Consider the following 20,108-nt stretch of genomic DNA (forward strand, 5'->3'; position numbering starts at 1 on the left):
ATTACAGATGTGGACTAGACATAATATAAAAAGATCTTTAGAAATGTGTAACACCCGTCAATGTAGTTGTATGGTGAAAGATATGCTCTTTAACGTTGATTAGGATATAAGAATATCTAAAACAACATATCTTTGGGGTGCGTAGCGCCCGTGATGCAAAAATGCCTCTCGCATGTGCGTGAGCGCGTTCAGAGAGGTTAGTATAAGATAATTGGCATGACCCAATTTGAATCGAAATCGACCTAATTTATCTTGAATTTTTTTTTCCGGTTTTTATCCCAAACCGTTCGCCTCAGATTCAGATTGAATTATGAAAGTCAAACTTTCGGTTCAGCCCGAACCGATATTCATATTATTTATTTTATTAATTTTGTTTAAATAGAAATTAAATAATTATAACAAAATTGACTGGGAGACTGAAACTCAAGATCTTCCTTAGGAAATCCTCTGAACCAACTTTCAATTTGTGACATTGTAAGGTACCGGTTGCATTTATATTATCTAATAACTATTAGTTAACATTTTTCAAAATCTGAGCCGCCGCTCTCTCATTTGTTACCCAAGGATTGACGGTTGGCTAATTAAATCTCAAAAGAAAAAAAACTTGCTGCGATTGAAGTTCTTCGTTACTTGAATAATATGAGCTTGCGACCTCTCTTGACAACTTGAACTAAAAACCTAAACTAAGGCTAGAAATCCAAGTAATTGAGCATTAAAAAGTTAAAAGTAAATTGTGAGGTTTAGAGTTAAGGAAGCTAATTATCCAAACTTACAAAGGCTAAAGTAAGGTTTCATTTATCACGAAAGTCTTTGATAATCATCATAAAAACCATATTTGATTGCGGGTTGCTCAATATAAAGGGAGAATGCCAAATTGGTGAAGCATTTCAAAATGCCAAGAAAGTCCTTTTGTTATCTACACAATCAAACCTTTAACAGTTCAAAAAGCTAGGACAAATTGGTAAAAAAAACCATAACCGAACAAAAAAACAAAAATCAACACTTTAATAAAAACAAATCAATTAAAAAATAAAGTGAAGAACACCATTTTAGGAGAGAAATATTAAAAAATAAAGTGAAAAAAGGCCACATGGTGAATAACTGCTGAGAGATATTAAACAGAAAAATTAAAATTTGTTATGTTGGGAAAAAAAAAAAAACAAAACAAGAACGGAATAACTTCTCCTCCATTTTAGGAGAAAATATTAATATCTATATTAAAAAAAATCTAATAAATTATACTAATATCTGCATATGGTCCGACTAATTTAGACGGATTAGGATGTTTCAACTAATATTAGAAAGCTAGAAGTCAAGTTTGGTGTCTCAAGGCTTCACCAAAAATAATTGAACTAAAAAGCCCCTCAAACAAAAAAAAAAACTACCTCAGATACAAAGCTACCTAGAATTTATGAATATTTCATGATGGATATTTTCGTCAAACTTAAAAGTAAAATAAAATAAATAAAAGAGGAAAAAAAAAAGTAAAAAAATTGAACGTGTGATTCAAACCTCCACGTTTCCTTCGCACGCATAGCATTGCTTTTTCCCCTATAACTTCCCACTCCCACATCAGTATTTCCTCTACGTCTCTGCCTTTGCAAACAAAGCGGAACGGTTATAGAGAGGAAATAAACCGCCAGCAAAAAGTGGGTACAAAATTTCAACAACGTGGCCTCATAAACTCGACTAAAAGCTTTCAAGAAAAGAGCAAATGAATTTTCAATACAAAAAGGGAGCAGTGGTTTTGGGTTTTTTCTTTTAAATTATAGGTTTTGCTTTGCGTTACAGAGTACTGCTTTCTTTTGTTTGTTTTGCTTGCTTCTGTTTTCTCTACTAATAAATTTATTTGTATTTTTAGGATGCCAAGTTTGGTAGAAAGAAAGCGCCAGAGCCGCAGCAAAACGTGCAGTCCATTGATGGTGCTGTGACTAATGGGAGTAGTTCATGTGAAGAGAACAGGTAATGGATTTGATCTTATCATTTGCTATATTGAATTTGTAGAGTTGGGCTCAATTGTTCTTCATTTTTGTCTGTTTTTCAAGCAAAAATTTACATTGAACAATATTAGAGTTCAAAAACATCTGTTATACAAGCACTAACTTCCCCGTTCGTATAATCCCATTTTTTCCGTTCCTACTTATTTTCCCATATCCAAATTCAAATGTTAATTTTCCCCTCAGTTATACAACTGCTATCAACAGTTGTTGCTTGGTTTTACAGACTCTCACACTCCAACGTAGGATAAAACAGGTATTAAGCAACGCCCGAGTCATCATTCTTCTTAATTTCAATTTTTTCGCTTTTTTGCTTTGCCATTCTTCTCCCACTCCCTCTCCCCAGGCGTAAAAAGGAAATTAATCTAGGTGTAAGCTTTTTTTTTTCACTTTTTTTCCTGCATGGTTATACTCATTTTACACATTTTCATGTAAGCATAATATGTAATTGTATGAATATCCAGGTTTAGCTTCATATGGGTTCTTTTAACTTCTTCCTTTGAAATCTTCATTGTGTGTTTTTTAAAATTTCGGTCAGATTATGAGTTTCATTTTTTATTATCTTAATGTGCTATACGTGTGCTATGGTAATTTTAAAAATTATTTGTTTTCATTCTTAGGATATTTACAAGAATACCCACAAAAATTGAAGAAGGAACCGATTGATAAGATCTCAAACAGACGTGTCTCTATTTTTACACCTGGTTGGGAGATATCTGTCGGAGTAAAAACTACTGATCTAAGCCAACTGATTCTCAAAGAGTGGAAAAAGAAGAAGCATGAGCAGTATGTATCCTAAATTATATACAAATTTGTTACAAGAAATCTAACATTATATATACCTTCAATGTATAGGTGGCGCATGAAAAAGGCTGTGGAAGAATTAAAACCTTCAACAACTCCTCAGATCATACGTATTTGGAATAAAGTCCAACAAATAAGGTACAACACCATTTCTTACCTATTTATTTTTAATGGCATTCTCTATATCATTCTACAAATTAATTATCTCAAATTATAAAATAAAATAAAACAATTTATGGGTGCAGAAAAAAGATTAACAGTGGCCAAACAACTTTTCTAAATACGGTAAGTCTTCTCTTATTTTCATACAAAAGTATACTATAAATTCAAATTGCATTCAATTTTCAAATATAAATAAAATTGCATTTTTTGTCAGTTTTACAAGCATTACACCCGTCTCAAAAGTACAAAGGTTGAAGTACAAGATTAAGGTAATATTTCTTATTATTTAATTTTTTTAATATGGTTACAATTTGTTACCTCAAACTTGACAAATATATTTATCTTTCAGTATTCTACAAGTAACTGGAGTAAAAGTATTGCCATGAGAAAATTGTCAAACTTAAAGGTATTTAGGTTAAGTTGCTTACAATCTTTATAGTTGGGATTGTGCATTATAGTTAGACTTCTTATTTTATCATCATTGCTTGCAGATTAACCATGAAAATCTAAAGCATCAAGTGCAAGCAAGTGGGTGGCAAGCATGGCTTTGATTTCACACGTAGGCGCTATGTTTACATATGTACATGTTGTCCATATTTTGCTTTGCTTCATATATTAGGAGTTCATCCCTAGCTAGCCTATAACTTTGATTGAAAACTTATGAATCTGAAACATTTTGATTTAAGGACATTAAGTGTTGTCAATATGTATTTAGAAATCCAATTACATGTCATATTTTCATATTTTCTTATTTATAAATAGTATATGTTTTCCCATTTTATCTTCGTTGTTGTTTTAAAGAAAAAATAGTAAAAAATGTATGAGAGATTACTCACATATGTGCAAATTGGATGGAATATATGCTCCTAAATTATTCAACAAATGTGGCAATATGACAATATGGCATGCGATAACACCATTATCACTTTGGAATGATGGGATGATTGTACGGTAACACCATTATCTCATCAACCTTTCTTCAACTCAAGCAATTGGAACTACGTAGCCTGGCCCATGCTTTAATGTTGAACATCTCAGTCCCAACCCAAAATGGCACACCCATAATTATGTACTCACTCCTCTAACTGTATCAACTATCCCATTCATAAATTTCATTTTTGGGTACAATGGGCAGGTGCAAAAAGACTAAGTTAGATGATTGAACATAATAAAAAATTGAAAATAATAAGAAATTGTTGTGATGGACACAAACACAATTTATAAAATAATCACTTAAGAAATATAAAAATATCTAAAACAACACATCTTTGGGCGCGTAGCGCCCGTGATGCAAAAGTGCCTCTCGCACGCACGTTAGTGCGTGCAGAGAGGCTAGTAGAGAGAAAAGTGGTGGAGGAAGGAGAAAGAATGTAAAAATTGAAATCAGTTTATTTTCAATTTAGGTCTTGTTTTTAGATCAGGACTCCGAGATTTCCTCCTCCAATTGTACGTTGCGGTTTGAAATTTGAATCATTTGATGATCTGATTCGTCCATTGGAGGCAGTGTAGGGATCTCGAGGATAGAAGCAAAACACTAGGGTTGTAGAGAGAGAGAGCGAGAGAGAGTTTTCTGTTGGATGTCACATCGAATACACGTATTCTTGCGGTAACTTAATTAACCACCCACGGAATTACCAGATGCTTTATATACTTACTATTTTCATTTTAAAAATACTTTCTATTTTCATTTAAAGAAAAAAAATAAACCAATATTGTACACTGACCATATGTGTAGGAGAGGAGTTGTATTTCCTTCACCCCTACAGTCCATCGTCATGTGTTGATCCTAGACGTATGTCATGATCGGGGCATGATAACTTTTGGTGCTATCAGAGATTCCTAGACCATCTCCGGAGAAGCAGTTTTCATGCAGCTAGGACGCATTCCTTTTGTGGGGATCTGCTGGATTCAACAGGTTTTAGAGCCCGTACAAGGGATCTCTTTACCATGGCAATCCAAGTTATAATAAAAACTATGACAATCCGCATAATTCTACGAAAATGCGGATTGTCAACATTTTGTAACCATCGCACCAAATAAGCTTTCTTTTGAATACACATTTTTATGGTCCTAGTAGCGCATTATATGTGTTTATTTGATTAAGTTCCAATGGTTGTCAAACGCACGCTCATTAGTTTTAATAATCCTTCTTTTTTTGCATTCATAATATCTATGACACAATCATATACATATTTTTTATCTTCATTTATTGAAAGAGGTAGAAGCATTGTTAAAAAGGAAAACTAATGAAAAGAGTTTGAAAACTTTAAGTTTTAATGATAAGGACAAAATAAAGGGTAAAATGAATAGTACCAGGTTTGATTTTTTAGTTTAAAAATGTGGTTTTTCGTTAAAGTGAAAAGTACCGCGGGTTTTTCGTTAAAACTCCCTTGTTAAAAAGTATCTCTAACTCAAATAACATAGAATATTTTTAATTTATCTTATGGCACAATCATATAAGTATGTGTGATGGTATGAATTGAAAAAAGCCTTTTTTTCTTCCCCAGCTAATAATTCAGTTTCCATCCATCTTTATGAGACTTCACAGTTGACTTGACTCCCAGTATGGTTGATGACAAGGTTCAGACTTGAGACAGGAAATTCAGTAAGCTTCAGGCAACCTCCCGCACAGCTCGAAACACATCAGGTTTTCCACTAACCTTCTTCTTTCATCTTCATTTCCTGCTTTCTCTTCATTGTCTGCTTCATAAAATCTTATTTTTTGAAAAGCCACGCTTCCCTCTATATATTATGTGACGAAAAGAAGGCCAATTTAGTGAATAACTTTGAGGTTGTTTGGTATTCATTTGAAAATAATTTATAGTTTTAAAAATAATAAATGCAAATGACTTCCCACTGATTAGTTTCGAAAACAGAAAAATTGGGATCCAAGAAAGAATACCAAGGATGTCATTTCTTCATCAAGAAAAGGAGAGAGGAGGTCCTCAAATAGTTATATAGTTATTCAACCCCGCCTGGTTCCTGGTTCCTCAAATTCACAAAGCTTGAGCATTTTTGCAGTTTTGATTCAACTGCTTACTAATCACCCCTTAGGGATAACAGGATTTTGTTATGTATGTGCTTTCTCAATTGAACATTTAATCACCTACCGACAAGTGTTCAAGGAAATGGTTTCAACATACCATTTTTCCCGCACCACACATCCTTGTTTATTTTTGGCCTTTGAATCGAATAAAGCGAAGGAGAATCAATTGGCAATTTTAAACACGAGTGCTGATGAAATCATTTCCCTAGTGTTTAATCCGATGACAATACATGAAAGGTGCGCAGGTTGAAGGTCTTTGGAGTTAAAAATGAAAATTACTCTACACATATTGTTAAAATCTTTGCACTAAATAGGGGTATAGAGTCCGACATTTTGTCTATCATGTTTTAGTAACAGAGGTTTGTAGAATCTAACTATGAAATTGCTCTTCTCCAGTGGTTTGAAAGAAAAGGAAAGGGAAAGGGAGCCAAATGGCCGGTACGGTTGACCCCATTCCTAACAGCATCAAGAAGCTATGGGACAAGTGGAACCTCAGGGGCTTTATCCTCTTAAGCCTCACATTGCAGACCCTTCTAATTCTTTTTGCACCCGCGCGAAAGCGGACGCCAAACATGGGGATAATGTTCATCGTTTGGTCATCTTACTTGCTCGCTGACTGGGCTGCTAACTTTGCAATTGGATTAATCTCAAACAGCCAAGGCGACCATGCAGGTGACGACTATCCTGGTGATCTTTTGGCATTTTGGGCTCCCTTTCTTTTGTTGCACCTTGGCGGTCCAGACACCATTACTGCGTTTGCGCTTGAAGATAACACTCTGTGGCTCAGGCACTTTCTTGGCCTCATATTCCAGGTTGCAGCTGCTGTGTATGTCTACATTCGATCCTTCCCCAAAAACAAACTATGGCTCCCAACCGGCCTCCTTTTTCTTGCTGGAATCATCAAGTATGCTGAGCGCACACGCTCCTTGTATAGTGCAAGCTTGGATAATTTCAAGGAAGCCATGATGAAAAAACCTGATCCAGGACCGAATTACGCAAAGCTTATGGAAGAGTACTCCTCGATAAAAAATTCCCAACTTCCAACTCATATAGAACTCACAGCAGAACGCAGCAAGGAATCTAGGACGGTGACTTACGTGATAGGCAAAGATGAGCTGGACAGTGATATTGCAGTGGTGAGACATGCTCATTATTTCTATCAAATCTTCAAGGGTCTAATTGTGGATCTCATTTTCAGCTTCCATGAACGCCATGAGAGTCGTGCAGTCTTCCATGAAAGAACACCGAAAGAAGCATTTAAATTAATTGCAGTCGAGCTCAACTTTATGTATGAAGCTCTCTTCACCAAGGCTGCTGTGGTGCATACTAAGCCAGCATACATTCTCCGGGTGGTTTCCTTCAGCGCGATTGTTGTAGCCCTTGTTTTCTTTTATAGATTAGAGAAAGAGGGTTTGCACTCGTTTGATGTTAGAATTACCTATACCTTGCTGTTTGGTGCCATAAGCTTGGATTCAATAGCTACTGTTATGCTTACATTCTCAGATTGGACTATTGCTGCTCTGAATAAGTTTTGGCAAAATTCTGGTCTAGCCAAAACTATTTTTGGAAAGTATCTCGATTTCAAGAGATCGTGGGGGTGGCCTACGGCAAAAACAAGAAATGAGGGCGGCCAAGTTCCTAAAACAAAAGCAACGAAATGTTTGGAGTGGATTAGGCGAATCCTATTTCGGAGGTGGTACGAATCTGTCTCTACATTCAACTTGATACATTATTCCCTCAAGGAGAAGCGGAAAAAGTCCCCGAAATGGTATGACTGCTTTGGCATTGGCTACATTAAAGTCATCACCTTATTTGGCCTCAAGGATCTTCATGATAAGTTGACATATAGGACCAAAAAGCCGCTCGCTGAAGAGTTATGGGTTTTTATTTTTGAGCAGTTGATAAGTAAATCCATGCTCGCTGATGATCCTGAAACTGCAAGGAAAATAGGTGCGGCCAGAGGTGATTGGGTTCTCGAGGGTAGCGATTGGGATAGTAATGTGATCACTAAGTTACTATCTTACGTTGTTGATGTGGAATATGACAAGAGCATTTTATTGTGGCACATTGCTACGGAGTTGTGTTTCAACGATGACAAAAGCAAAACTGAAGGTGAAGCTGCGCCTGAAGTTAGTGATGAAACTAAAAAAAGTAAAGAACACAGTAGGACCATATCTGATTATATGTTGTACCTCTTAGTTATGCAGCCTTCTATGATGTCTTCTATAACAGGAATTGGACAAATAAGATTCCGGGACACGTGCGCAGAAGCCAAGAAATTCTTCAGCAGAAGGGATCTAGAATCTGGACAAGTGAAAGAAGCTTGCGAAAAACTCCTGGAGGTAAATACAGATGTTGAGCCAGTTGCTGTCAAAGGAGATAGAAGTAAATCAGTGTTGTTCGATGCTTGTATTCTGGCCAAAGAGTTGAGAAAATTGGAGGACAGGAAATGGGAGCTGATGAGTGAAGTGTGGGTGGAAATTCTGTCTTATACCGCAACTCATTGCCGAGCGAATGACCATGCGCAACTGCTGAGCAAAGGTGGAGAGCTAGTGACTTTTGTTTGGTTATTGATGGCTCATTTTGGCATAGGAGAGCAGTTCCAAATAAATGAGGGCCATGCGAGAGCAAAACTCATCGTGGGAAAGTGAACGGAGGTACTGAACCTGAATACTTGAATGAAAATACTTGGATGTTATTGAAAAGCCTCAAATCTTGTAGACATTAACGCTTGTTAAAAAGACTGCAAAAACTCATGAAACTTAGAACAAGAATGAGCATGTCCAAAGCTTGTGCTCCATGCCAAAACAAGCGCGTGCTAGCAATTAATTGCACTATACGGCCAGTGATGTGAACAAACTCGAAACATTCTTGAATCATCTGGTTTTTCATTTGCAAACTTATCACCATGCTTAGAAAAGTCTCCACCGTCTTAAAAAACCAGTTGATTAACGAATTGCTAGCATTGCCTTGAGGTAGAATTAGTGGCCGTGTAGTCTAGTCGCGCTTTTTAGAGAACATTTTCGAAGAATGTAAAAACCATGTCATTTGGGATTAGTCAGTGACTGCTACTACCGAAAATAAAGCTAAATAAGTCGGTGAATGTCACAAACATCCCTACAACGCTTTATAAAACCAAGTGAAGAAGGAGAAAGCAGCGCCCACTTCCCATTTTCTTAATCCACATTAACACCCATTTGATCACAATGTTGACGACTCCGGGGGGAATAGTTAGCCACAGAACGTATAATGTACATCAGCAGGCGTTGCTGCTGAGAATCACGGCTTTGTTTCTCTACGTATACAGGAAAATAGAAATGCAAAGTTCAGAAATAATTCCAGTTTTATCGTAACTGCCTGAAAACCTCCAAAAGAATTATCGGACTGTAACTAGCTCTGCGTTAACCTCCGCCCAAAAATGAAAGGAAAAAGTTAATTTTATAAAAGCAGCAGACAGCTCGCCCAAAGGCTCCGAACATTTCACAGCGGCGTTAGATTGTTGTACTGTTACATTGAGTTGGTTAATGAAAATACACAGAAAGATTTCCCTTCTCTCTCTTGTTCTTTGATCTCTCTCTCTCTCTCTCTCTCTCTCTAGTTTCTCAGTGTATAACGTACCATAACATTCACAACAGACACCGGTAGTTGGAGTCGTGCGTCCTCTCAAGAAGTAACCATGTAATAAAGCAATACCACCAAATGCATGTGCAGGTTGCTTTTGTGTTTCTCTCTACGTGAGTTGTGACTCACATATATTGCTGGACAAATATGTAATCTATGTATTGTTAGCTTCTTTTGTGCCTAATCTATGTACTGTTACGTTTCTTTTATGCATGAGATCATATGCTCGAAGTTACGATACTAATGACGGAGGACATAACTCAATATCTTAAAACCAATCATTGTTGATTCTGACTGATATTTTGTGCACTGTTTTCTGTAGTAGATTTCAAGTTTCAAACGGTAATAAGCTAGGTGATACGAGTAGACGTTAATTGTGCAGTGCATTCATAATGTATATAATAGAGAGAGAGAGAGAGAAAGAGAGAGAGCTTGCTGTTGGATGTCACATCGAATACACATATTCTTGCGGTAACTTAATTAACCACCTACTGAACGGAATTACCAGATGCTTTATATACTTTCTATTTTCATTTAAAGAAAGAAAAAAAGCCAATCTTGTACACTGACCATATGTGTAGGAGAGGAGTTGTACAACCATTGAAGTTCTTTTTACGGTACAACAATGTATGACACGACATTGATTCAAACCATAGTTTTTATATCTTATGTTTATGCTTTGTGTCAGGAATATCAATCATAGAGATAGCAAGTTTGGATCGCATACAATCGTTGGCTTAATTATAACAATAATTCCTATACTTATCATTGGAAAATTTTATTGAATGGGCACCATTCACTATGCTTTGAAAAAACAAAAAAAAAAAAACACTTATTTTAGAAACATGATAAACTCTGCTTATGTTTTCCTATGTTTTTCTACTACAATTGACAGCAATTTCTTAAATTTTTTTTTTAAAAAAAAAAACAATTTTTTATCTGGTGTTCCAAATTCTTATATGCTACTTTTTTTAGAAGCACCACAACCACAAACCAACTTAAATAATAGATACAAAAAAAATGTTTAATAATATATAAACTAAAATTAAAAGATTATATTAAGACAGAAGAGATAAACCCATAGATAAGAAAAACAACTTATTCTACATTATTTCTCAAGGGGTTTAACTAGGATCATCTAATTACCATATGAGATTGTTACTTGGAAACACTGCACATTCGATCTGCCAGGCAGTCCTCCCTCCAGATTTCCGCCCCAAAGCGCTCTCCGAGGATTTTAAGCTTGAATTCACTTCCATAACTTGACGGAGCTGTCATGACTTGCCGACGCAACCATTCCAGTGTCAGGCGACTGAGCCAGAGCCGAGATTATATTCTCGTGTGCCGCCACTGTCATGCTCTTGTTCTCAGCCATGTTCCACAGCTCCAAAGACTAGCTCACAAGGATGAAAGTGACTATTAGCATTAGTTACCTTTTTACGTAACAACATACTAATCATAGGTTACCACGGTCAATGCAGTTACTATGAATACTTTATTTGTTTATAAAGCTACTGCTAGAAGAGGTTAAGAAATTACCGAGATTCCTCCAATGACCAAGAGAGTTGAATAACTTGGGTGAAAAACACACGAATGAAACCGGTTGCCGTTAGAGCCGAGCTCCTGAATACACTCTCCCGAAGATATTGACCAAATCTTCACCAAGTTCTGACTGACAGATGCCAGATATTCTCCATTTGCATGCCAACAAATGTAGTTTACCATGTCAGAGTGCCCCTGAGATTGAGAACGGTGATTTAATTATACAACTCTTAATACCTAATCACTTGTTCCCAAAGCAACAGATTAATATTAATCAGGATCTCAGTTAGTCAATCCCATATTTACGGACATGGTACCTGGAACGAGTGCGTTTGCCTGTCAGTTTCGACATCAAAGATGGAAACCATTTTATCTGAGGCTGCTGCCAGCAGTTGTCCAGTTCTTGGCTGAAACCTCACTTGCGCAGTACCTCCCTGCCCCAAATGATAAAGACAATTTTAGGGTGACTATAGCTTTCATACAAATAAAAAAACCCTTAACTTGGAAGGAAAGAACAGAAGATTACAAACCTTCGAACTACGAATACAAGAGAATGGGTTAATATTCCAGTACCGAATTTCATTGTCATGATCACAGAAACAAAATAGATCAGTCTTCTTAGGGTGGAAGTCAAGGGACATGATAGGTGAGTTGTGCCCCGTATATGCATGTAAACAATAGTTAGGCTGCCACAATAAGATTAATAAGTCAACAACGCTAGTACAATGAAAATGCACACACAAACTATGCAGTCTGTAAAATAAGGTTTCTAACGACTAAGTTACTAAAGAATAAGAAAAAATCTTAAATTATTAACATCTAGAGGTACACCCTTGTTGTCAGCTCAGACCATACATAAAAGAGAGTAAAGACAATTACATTGGCTGCATCCCACAATCGTATAGATTTGTCAACTGAAGCTGTTGCCAGCTGAGATGAATTTGGTCTAAACCGAACATCTGTGATAACTAACTTGTGTTCTTCGGGAGTACTCTCTGTCTGCAGAGTATCCATGTTCCAGAGAACAACCTGGTGCATATGACAAATGTTAATTGTTCTCATTCCTTCAAGCCTCCAATCTCAATCATGCATCTTCATTACATGCATTTAAATCGTTATATTAACTGAACCAGCAGTATCTATTTAGCTCATGACCTCTCCATTCATTAAAATTTAAAACATGTGCAAGCAAACACACTCGTGTAGAACAGACTTCTTGACCTCGAAACTAATAAGAACTGTCAAATCCAGTAGATAATACTTTTCGTGAGAACGATATGCGTGTGTGTGTGTGTGTGTGTGTGTACATATAATTTGAATGTCTTCTTATAGCATGTACATACCTTTTTGTCATGTCCAGCACTAGCCAGCAACTTCCCATCTGAAGAGAAGTGACAGCAAGTAACTTTACTGGTTCTGGTCCGTATGCAGCCAACTTCACCAAATGTAAAACCTGAATTGGACAATGCAGCCACAGCTTAGGTACAGTGAAGAAACTTGAGCAACTCTCTGAATACAATGTGTAACCCTCAAGTTACCTTTAGAAGAATCTTTTTGGTGCTGTTTAGGACTCTGCTTTAATGTCCCATACAGATCCCTCCCGTTGCCCCCATCATTTGACAAAAATGATTCCACATTATCTTCTAAAGAACCAACATCTCCAAATCGTTCAATGTCATCCTGCACAAAATCCGACGCTATTAGAAGAAGAGTCTCTCTGGCTTTTCTACCTTCTCCGTTTCAGCACCCATAAAATATCAATGAAATTTGATACTCAAAACACAATCATAATAGTGATTCCTCAACTATAGAACCAAGTCTTTTGGCAATGTTTACTGACAGCATAATTTTTTTTGGTAACCTTGAGAAAACTTATAATTAAATTGGCAGCTCAAGTACTTTTCACATCTACATTTAATGTCAGCAACTCAGCATACCAGAAAATTGGAAGATGCCGGAAGTCCTGTTCCATCTGGACCATACGTCATCAAGCTTTTTGGCATACTGTTGACATGCTGCATACTATTGGCTGTGTTAATTCCATCACCAGGCGTGTGAGTTGATGCTGGCGAACTGGGTGAAGGGCCAACAGTGTTTCCTGTGCCAGTGCTGTTGGCAGGTCCAGAGGAAGAGTGTTGTTTCCTTTTTCTGTTTTTCTGCAGAAAAAAAAAACATCAATAGATGTTTATCAGCTTATCCAAAACTAAGTTCTTCAGGCCCTAATTCACAAGGCATAAGATTGTCGCAGAAATCATATCATCGTTGTCTAAAATTTGGTTCTCTTAAACAGCTAATATTCGTAACAAGCTTACTAGTAAATAAGAGATAACAATGCTGTCCTTGCCCAGACTTGGATCCCTAACCAAGGACATACAGAAAGAGTACAAAGTTTAAGTCTGCATAACTATGCACAACCTGTTGCAGTTGCTGTTGTGGTAATTGTTCGTGTTGTTGAGAGGAAGGGTGCTGCATCTGAGCCATTTTTATCTGTTGAACACCAACAAAAGCCTCAAATAAAGAAAATTGCACCTTTCAAAGGATCAAATTTTTTGGAAACAATAAATGTCAACAGACAAAGTCAGAAATCACATGAAATAATGATTGATCAAACCAGTGAAACTCATTCAAAGTCAAAAGGACAAAATTTGCAGAAAATAGAGCAGAAGCATTTACGACAATAGATTTAACAGCACCTTAAACTATAGGACCCCAACATTCACAAAGGGGTCATGTATGCCCTACTTTAAGTCCTGGAAGTTTCATTATTCTTGAGCAGGTATAGCATGCCAAATTTAGAATACTTAAGTTCTTAATCATTGTTGAAAAAAAACGCCACATGCAAAAGTTAGGAAGGTAAAGACTTATCATATTTATGCACAACAGTGTAATAACAAATTTTTAACTCTTTCTGTCTAAGTGTGTGCCTAACAGATACATCAGAAAGGTTACCTTTGGTGAACTCAATAAAACTGGAGAGGACATAGATCCATCATTTCTGGTAGATTGACCATCTTTTGCATTCAAGCTACCCCTAGGCAGTCCAGAAAATCTGCGAGGATCCATATCTCCGTAACTTGTTGAATTACCTTGTGCCAAAACTTGCTGTTGTTGAGGTGCCAAAAGGAACTGATTTTGGGTCTGAAGATTTGGCTTCTGCATTTGTACACCCAAATTTGGTCGTAACTGGTCGATTCCCTGTATTATGGTTTATGGAGTAGTTTTGCAACAAAGAGTTAAATCCACACTTGAAAGGAAAAACAACCAAGAAGAGAAAGCCACATATAACTTACAGTTAGAGGCCAACCCTTCAAAGGAAGACCTGTAATACCTTGATTCAATCCTGAAGGAAGAAAGAAAGCATTCAGACGTGAAATCTCTGAGCATAATGATCATATTTAACTGTGGGGCCGTATCTAACAATGATAAGGTCAAGTGTTGTCACCTGCACTGCTTAGTCCAGATTTTGACTGTAAAATTGCTTGTCCATAAATTGATGAAGGATCCATAGGCAAACTTTTCTGAGTTGCACCTAAGCTAACTTCGCTTTTGATGTCCTACAATCTCCACAAGTCCACATACTAATTGCTCAGTATGCTAGAAAAGAAGAGGCAAAGAGTTATACATTTGAACAAAACAAAAAAAGAACGAATAGTAAAGGTAATGAGTAGTTACAGTGGTTAAAGGAATTCGTGCTTGGATTTGGTGCAAGGCAGCAGGCATGTTCCCAGAATTGCCTTGTACCAACTGGCTGAATCAACGAGAACCAAACAGATGAACGACCCATTCTGGCCAGGAAAGAAATGAATGAAAATAAAGCTCAAATACATGCAAAAACTAAGGAGAAGTTACCCTTGTGGATTTGCAGCTGATTTGAGCAGGGCCATCCTACTGGCATCAATAAGTGAAGGGGATGCCTCTGAATCCATTAAGTGAGGGTGTTTCATACGATCTTCATACATTTTCATGGCTAGCACACTGGCCGATGGTTGCCCCATACCACCCTCAGAGTTTATAGCATTTATAGCACCACCAACAGCAGGATGACTAGGATCCCTACGCTGTAACTGAGCACTGTGCTGCTGCAATAGCTGTAGCTGCTGCATTTGTATCTGCTGTTGCTCCCTTGCCTTAATTTGCTGTGCCTTCATACCATGAAAACATGACGAAAACGTGTTCAGAAAGAAATAAAAATTCCCAAACAACAAATTTCTTTTTTCCTGAAAACATATTTCTAAAATAACAAAATCCAAATATAACAAAATGAAGGAACCTCAATGTAACTTGCAGCAGCCTCCGAATGCTTCTCATTTGTCCTTGCAATGAATATGTCCCAAAAGACAGACCACCATTCAAAGAGGAATCCTCCTGGTGCATCAATTGCTGCATATTCAAGTCTAAAACAGGTTTACTCTCCAGAGAATTACTCAATATATACTGTAAAATATTCACAACAAAATCTTTAAAAAATAAAAAATAATAAAAATAATAAAAATAAAAACTATCAAAACATGTCATCCCGGTGAACGAATCTGGGCATACACAACAATTACAAAATGTTGCTGTGCAAATGCATCCTAAGCAGAATTTCTAAATAACATAATCAGTAAGCGAGTTGAGAATGAATTAAAAGTTGGAAACATTACCTACTGGATCTGTAGCAACCTTCCCTTCCGTCATAAACGCATTTGCAGAAGCAAGCAATTTTCTTTTCAACAAATAGTCATGAATATAAACATCAAGCCTGCAGCACACAGCAAAATCAACAATAGGGTGAACAATAAATATCGATCCGACGATCAATTCACGGCAGTAAAACAAAGCAACAACAACAAAAATACCGATATAGAAATTACATGCAGACTGAAAGGAAAAATGATCAAACCAAAAACTTACATTTTATCGGCTTCCCAATTACTCTGAGCCATGTTTTACCTTTATTAAGTGCAAACAAAAAAATCACCAGTAATGTGACTGTTTTTTTCTGCAATTATACATCACCGACAGCTTGAGACTCCCTCATCAAAGTAAATTCAACTAAATTAACAAAGAAATTTAATTTAATTTCAGTAAAAAAATAGGAATTCAACCGTTACTATGAGTAGTTCACAATCATTATCTCAATTTATCATCTTTAGGAATTACATTGAACTTTTTTAAGTCACTAAAAAAAAAAACTAGATAATTCACAACTTCACAAATCTTCTCCCTCCATCGTCCTGGATTTTCGGACCAACCAAACAGACCAAAAACTCCAAAACAAAAAAAAATCACAGAATTCTGTCAATTTCCATCAGAATTCAGCTGAAGAACCATACCAGTGAGCCAACCGATCAAGGTCCTACACCGCCATTCCGGGAGATCTCCACCTCATGCATACTAACCCGAACTGAATAAACCAATACTGAGAAACAAAAACACAAACAAACTGAAATTTCAAATCCTCCAAACAAATTGAAATTTCGCGCAGCTAGAGTGATCCGAGACCTTACATGCTCAATCGAGTTCAAACAGTGTGGATAATTTTCCCGAGAAAAATAATGGACTCTTGTTCTTAGAGTGTAACTGAAGTAGGGAGAGGGACCTTCTAGATTTATAACAGTGAAAAGAGATGCGCAGAAGGAATCGTCGAACGAAGATATAAGGGCAAATTACGTAATACCAATCAGGTTTGAGGTCTATTATTTTCTTTCACTTTCAAACATTTCACTATCATACTTCATTTACTATTTTAAATATAGTACATCCGTTATATTTTTCATCTATTAATCTGTTAGGAGTTAAAGTGGTTGCCATATTTGTGCCACATGGCAAATTTTTTTTTTTCACCCATTTAAAATATTATAACATTTATCCTATTTATTAAAAATAAAAAACCCACACCCACACCCAGATCCCCTCCATCCCCCCACCTCCCTGCAACCCCACACCCACTTCTCCCTCCACCTCTCCAATGGCTTCCTCGCTTTTGTTTTTAGTTATTTTCATAGTTTATGAGTCCCCTCTTTCTACTCGTTAAAACCCAAAACGAGAAGCCCTTATTTCCTTCAAAACCGCCCTCAGAAACCCTTAATTCTCCCCTCGTGATGGCCTTCCACCATGCACTATGATTGGGTTGGCACCCCTCCCGTCTAGGGATGGGTAAAATACCCATTGATTTTGGTAACTGTGGTTATCCGTCTATTTAAAGTTCACGGTTACGATTATGGGTAACTGTTTAGACAAATAAACGGTTATGAGTATAACCATTTATCCGTGAAATTTAAATGGACGGTTATGAGTATTATCCATTGTTATAACGAGTATCTATCAGTTATGGGTATTACCCACGGTTACACGGGTATCTATTTACCCATTTAACTTAATATATGTAAAAAATAATAAAAAAATTATCGCAAGTGTTCGAAATTATAAAAAAATAAAAATAAAAATAAAAATATGAACTTGATAGTGTAAATGTTAATTTACACCTGACAAAACCTACAATTACTCAGGGACTTTGAAAACACAGACACACACACACACAAAAAACAACAAAAATAAAATAATTTAAAAAAAAAAAAAAAAACTAACCGACAGCGGTGAGTGTGGAAAATGAGGCAACACGAAAGCCCCGTATGTGATAAAAAAAGGCAAAGACAGTGAACGGCCTTGGTTGGGTTCTGTCAGGGGTAAATTTGGAAAAAAAATATTTACTGTTAGTTGGGCTTTTAATTCAGTCAGTGAGTTTTTTTTTTTACATGGCTTTAAATACATCAAAACATTTACTGTTAGGTTATACGGTTATATAGGTATTACCCGCGGTTAAAACGAGTCGATGATAGTTTGTCATTGAATGTGTTCGAAAGTGTTTAGTTTCGGAAAAATTTTCTTTTGTAGTTTTCAAGTTGTAAAAAAAACATGTAGACGGGTAAAAAAATGGTTAAAAAAAGGATAAACGGGTTTAAAAACGAGTAAACGGGTAAATGGTTATGGTTAAATGGGTACACGATTATGGGTATGGATAACCGTTTATAAACGGTTATGGTTATGGGTATAACCGTTTATGCAATTACCCAATGGGTAAACAGTTATGCGGGTATAAACATAAACGGTTATGGGTAAATAACTGTGGTTACCCGCCCACCATAACCCTTGCCCATCCTTACTCCCGTCACTCTCCGTCAAAGGCCCGCTCCCTTCCTTTTCTTTGATGTGCTGGACCTCTCCTCCAACGTACTATGCGGCAAATTCTGGCATCCGATCTCAAAGTTCCGCCTCCTAATTGTAGAAATTAAGGTTTCTTTTTCCTAAAAATTCCAGATTATTAGTTGTTTGTGACTCTGCCTTTAGGGATGGGGGAGTGAGTTGTGGTTTTGGTGGTAAAAGGAGGGGGGATGGACGAAAAAGGGAAAGAGGGTGAAGATGAACGGCAAAAACTTGCTCGATAACGCAAATGGGGAGGCGGCGTCGAAGAAGTTTATGGTGGCTTTTTTGGGGTTTTGGGTGGGGTTGGTGGGGGGGGGGGGGGGGTTATAGGGGAGGTGGAGGTGGGGGAAGGGGTTGGAGCCAATGGGGGTGAGGCAGTCGGCGACTGAGTGGGATATAAGGAAGAATGCGCCATTTTTATGGGTGTGAATTCTTCTGGGCGTCGGTTGTGGAGAGAGGAAGGAGGGAGGGAGGGAGGGAGGGAGGGTGGGTGGGGTGCAAGAGAGGGATGTGAGTTAGGGGGAAGATGGGTTCTGGGAGGGAAAAGAGGGGTATGGAGGGGTTGCGGGGAAAATGGGATAGGTTCTGCGTTTTTCAGTTTTTTTTTTTTTTTTTTTTTTGAGAAGATTCAGGTTTTTATAAAAAAAAAAAAAATTTGTCAAGTGGCATATAGGTGCCAACCACGTGGTACAAATATGGCAGCTACGTCAGTTCTTAACGGATCAATGGATGGAAAATGTAACGAAGGTACTATATTGAAATAAAAAAATAGTAGGTGAGGTATGAAAGTGAAATGTTTTCAAGATGTTGTATGAGATTGTAATAGACCTCAAACCTGAGGGGGTATTATGTAATTTACCCAAGATATAACAGAGGCTGGTTTTTAGGTTCGGACCGAAGCTAGGCTCGGAGTATTAACAGTTGGGGGAGTTTAATGCATGTGGGATGAGGTTCGGAGTTTTGCTCACTTTAATTTGATTGGCGGTACTTGAATGTCAATTTAATGAACAAGGCTCTATAACAACATAATTTGATGAACAAGGCACATTGCATTCATACCAACAAAACATGACATAGTTCCAAGTAAAAGAATTAGGTGAAATTTGTAAAAACAAATTTTAGACCCCAAAATGGGACTTTTAGATAAATTTTGGGGCTAAAATTGAAGGCTTATTGCTAAATACTCAAACAAATTAGTTGATGGGTTAAGGTTTTACCCAATCAAAAGAAAAATGATAGGGTAAATTACACAAAACTACCTCAACTATTGGTCTCATGACACTATCATACCTCATTTTTTAAAATTGACAATGTCATACCTCATTTTTAGAATTTAATCCAATGTTATATCTTTCGTCAGATGTCTGTTAATTCCTCTGTTAAATTCTGACGTGGCTTGAGATGGAGACCACTTTTTATTAAAAAATTATTAAAAACTAAAAAAAATCATTTACTATTTTTTAAATATTAAAATAATAAAGAAAAGTAAAAAAAAAAAAAAGCAAAACAAAACCCTCAATTCGTCCTTTCCCCGTTCTCTTTCTTCTCCCCTATCTTCATCTTCTTCCCCCTACCTGCAACCCAAAAAAAAGAAAAAAAAACAAAAACAAAAAAAAGAAAAAAAAAACCAATTTGTCTTCCCCCCACACCCACTCTCAATTTGTCTTCCCCCTCTCCCCACCCCTTCTTCTCCCCCACCTGAGCCCAACCTGCAACCCAAAAAAAAAAAAAAAAAAAAAAAAAAAAACTAT

The 20,108-nt window shown here is 36.9% G+C and overlaps 2 protein-coding genes and 1 long non-coding RNA gene across 11 annotated transcripts; 2 read left to right on the forward strand and 1 right to left on the reverse strand.

The window, feature by feature from the left end:
- The first annotated feature begins 3,202 nt into the window (after positions 1-3,202).
- Positions 3,203-3,653, forward strand: LOC125469597. Its single transcript, XR_007251828.1, has 3 exons — positions 3,203-3,232; positions 3,313-3,369; positions 3,455-3,653. It is a non-coding gene; the product is annotated as an uncharacterized LOC125469597 (long non-coding RNA).
- A 1,817-nt stretch (positions 3,654-5,470) lies between these two features.
- On the forward strand, positions 5,471-8,660 carry LOC103960820. The gene is made up of 2 exons (XM_009373314.3): positions 5,471-5,610; positions 6,406-8,660. The coding sequence occupies exon 2, from the start codon at positions 6,441-6,443 to the stop codon at positions 8,658-8,660; it is 2,220 nt and encodes a 739-aa protein (XP_009371589.2). The 5' UTR covers positions 5,471-5,610; positions 6,406-6,440.
- Positions 8,661-10,651: 1,991 nt separating this feature from the next.
- Positions 10,652-16,828, reverse strand: LOC103960836 (transcriptional corepressor LEUNIG_HOMOLOG-like). Of its 9 annotated transcripts, none has more exons than XM_048567029.1 (19): positions 16,662-16,828; positions 16,488-16,573; positions 16,066-16,153; positions 15,816-15,913; positions 15,443-15,552; positions 15,022-15,314; positions 14,845-14,920; positions 14,615-14,726; positions 14,463-14,512; positions 14,122-14,325; positions 13,588-13,659; positions 13,110-13,328; positions 12,711-12,852; positions 12,516-12,625; positions 12,052-12,201; positions 11,703-11,858; positions 11,490-11,606; positions 11,170-11,367; positions 10,652-11,023 (listed from the first exon to the last, which is right to left on the reverse strand). In XM_048567029.1, exons 3-19 carry the CDS (start codon positions 16,095-16,097, stop codon positions 10,880-10,882), a joined length of 2,283 nt encoding a protein of 760 aa, XP_048422986.1. In that variant the 5' UTR covers positions 16,098-16,153; positions 16,488-16,573; positions 16,662-16,828; the 3' UTR covers positions 10,652-10,879. The 9 variants fall into 9 exon arrangements, with proteins under 9 accessions (XP_048422986.1, XP_048422978.1, XP_048423027.1 ...); XM_048567021.1 differs by having other exon boundaries at positions 14,122-14,367; XM_048567070.1 differs by having other exon boundaries at positions 14,122-14,367; positions 15,443-15,566; positions 15,820-15,913; positions 16,662-16,827.
- Positions 16,829-20,108: the final 3,280 nt, after the last annotated feature.

Source organism: the organism of the source record quoted next, unplaced genomic scaffold (assembly GCF_019419815.1).
Source record: "Pyrus x bretschneideri cultivar Hongxiangsu unplaced genomic scaffold, Pyrus_bretschneideri_v1 Contig10, whole genome shotgun sequence".
NCBI classification, from domain to species: domain Eukaryota; kingdom Viridiplantae; phylum Streptophyta; class Magnoliopsida; order Rosales; family Rosaceae; genus Pyrus; species Pyrus x bretschneideri.

Bases quoted from the DNA above. Each gene is read 5' to 3' on its own strand.
- LOC103960820 (XM_009373314.3), top strand. From the start codon at position 6,441: ATGGCCGGTACGGTTGACCCCATTCCTAACAGCATCAAGAAGCTATGG.
- LOC103960836 (XM_048567021.1), bottom strand. From the start codon at position 16,097: ATGGCTCAGAGTAATTGGGAAGCCGATAAAAT. The intron at 12,626-12,710 runs GTAACTTGAGGG...TGTCCAATTCAG, and splicing joins CCAAAAAGATTCTTCTAAAG to GTTTTACATTTGGTGAAGTT. The intron at 12,202-12,515 runs GTATGTACATGC...CATATGCACCAG, and splicing joins GTGCTGGACATGACAAAAAG to GTTGTTCTCTGGAACATGGA.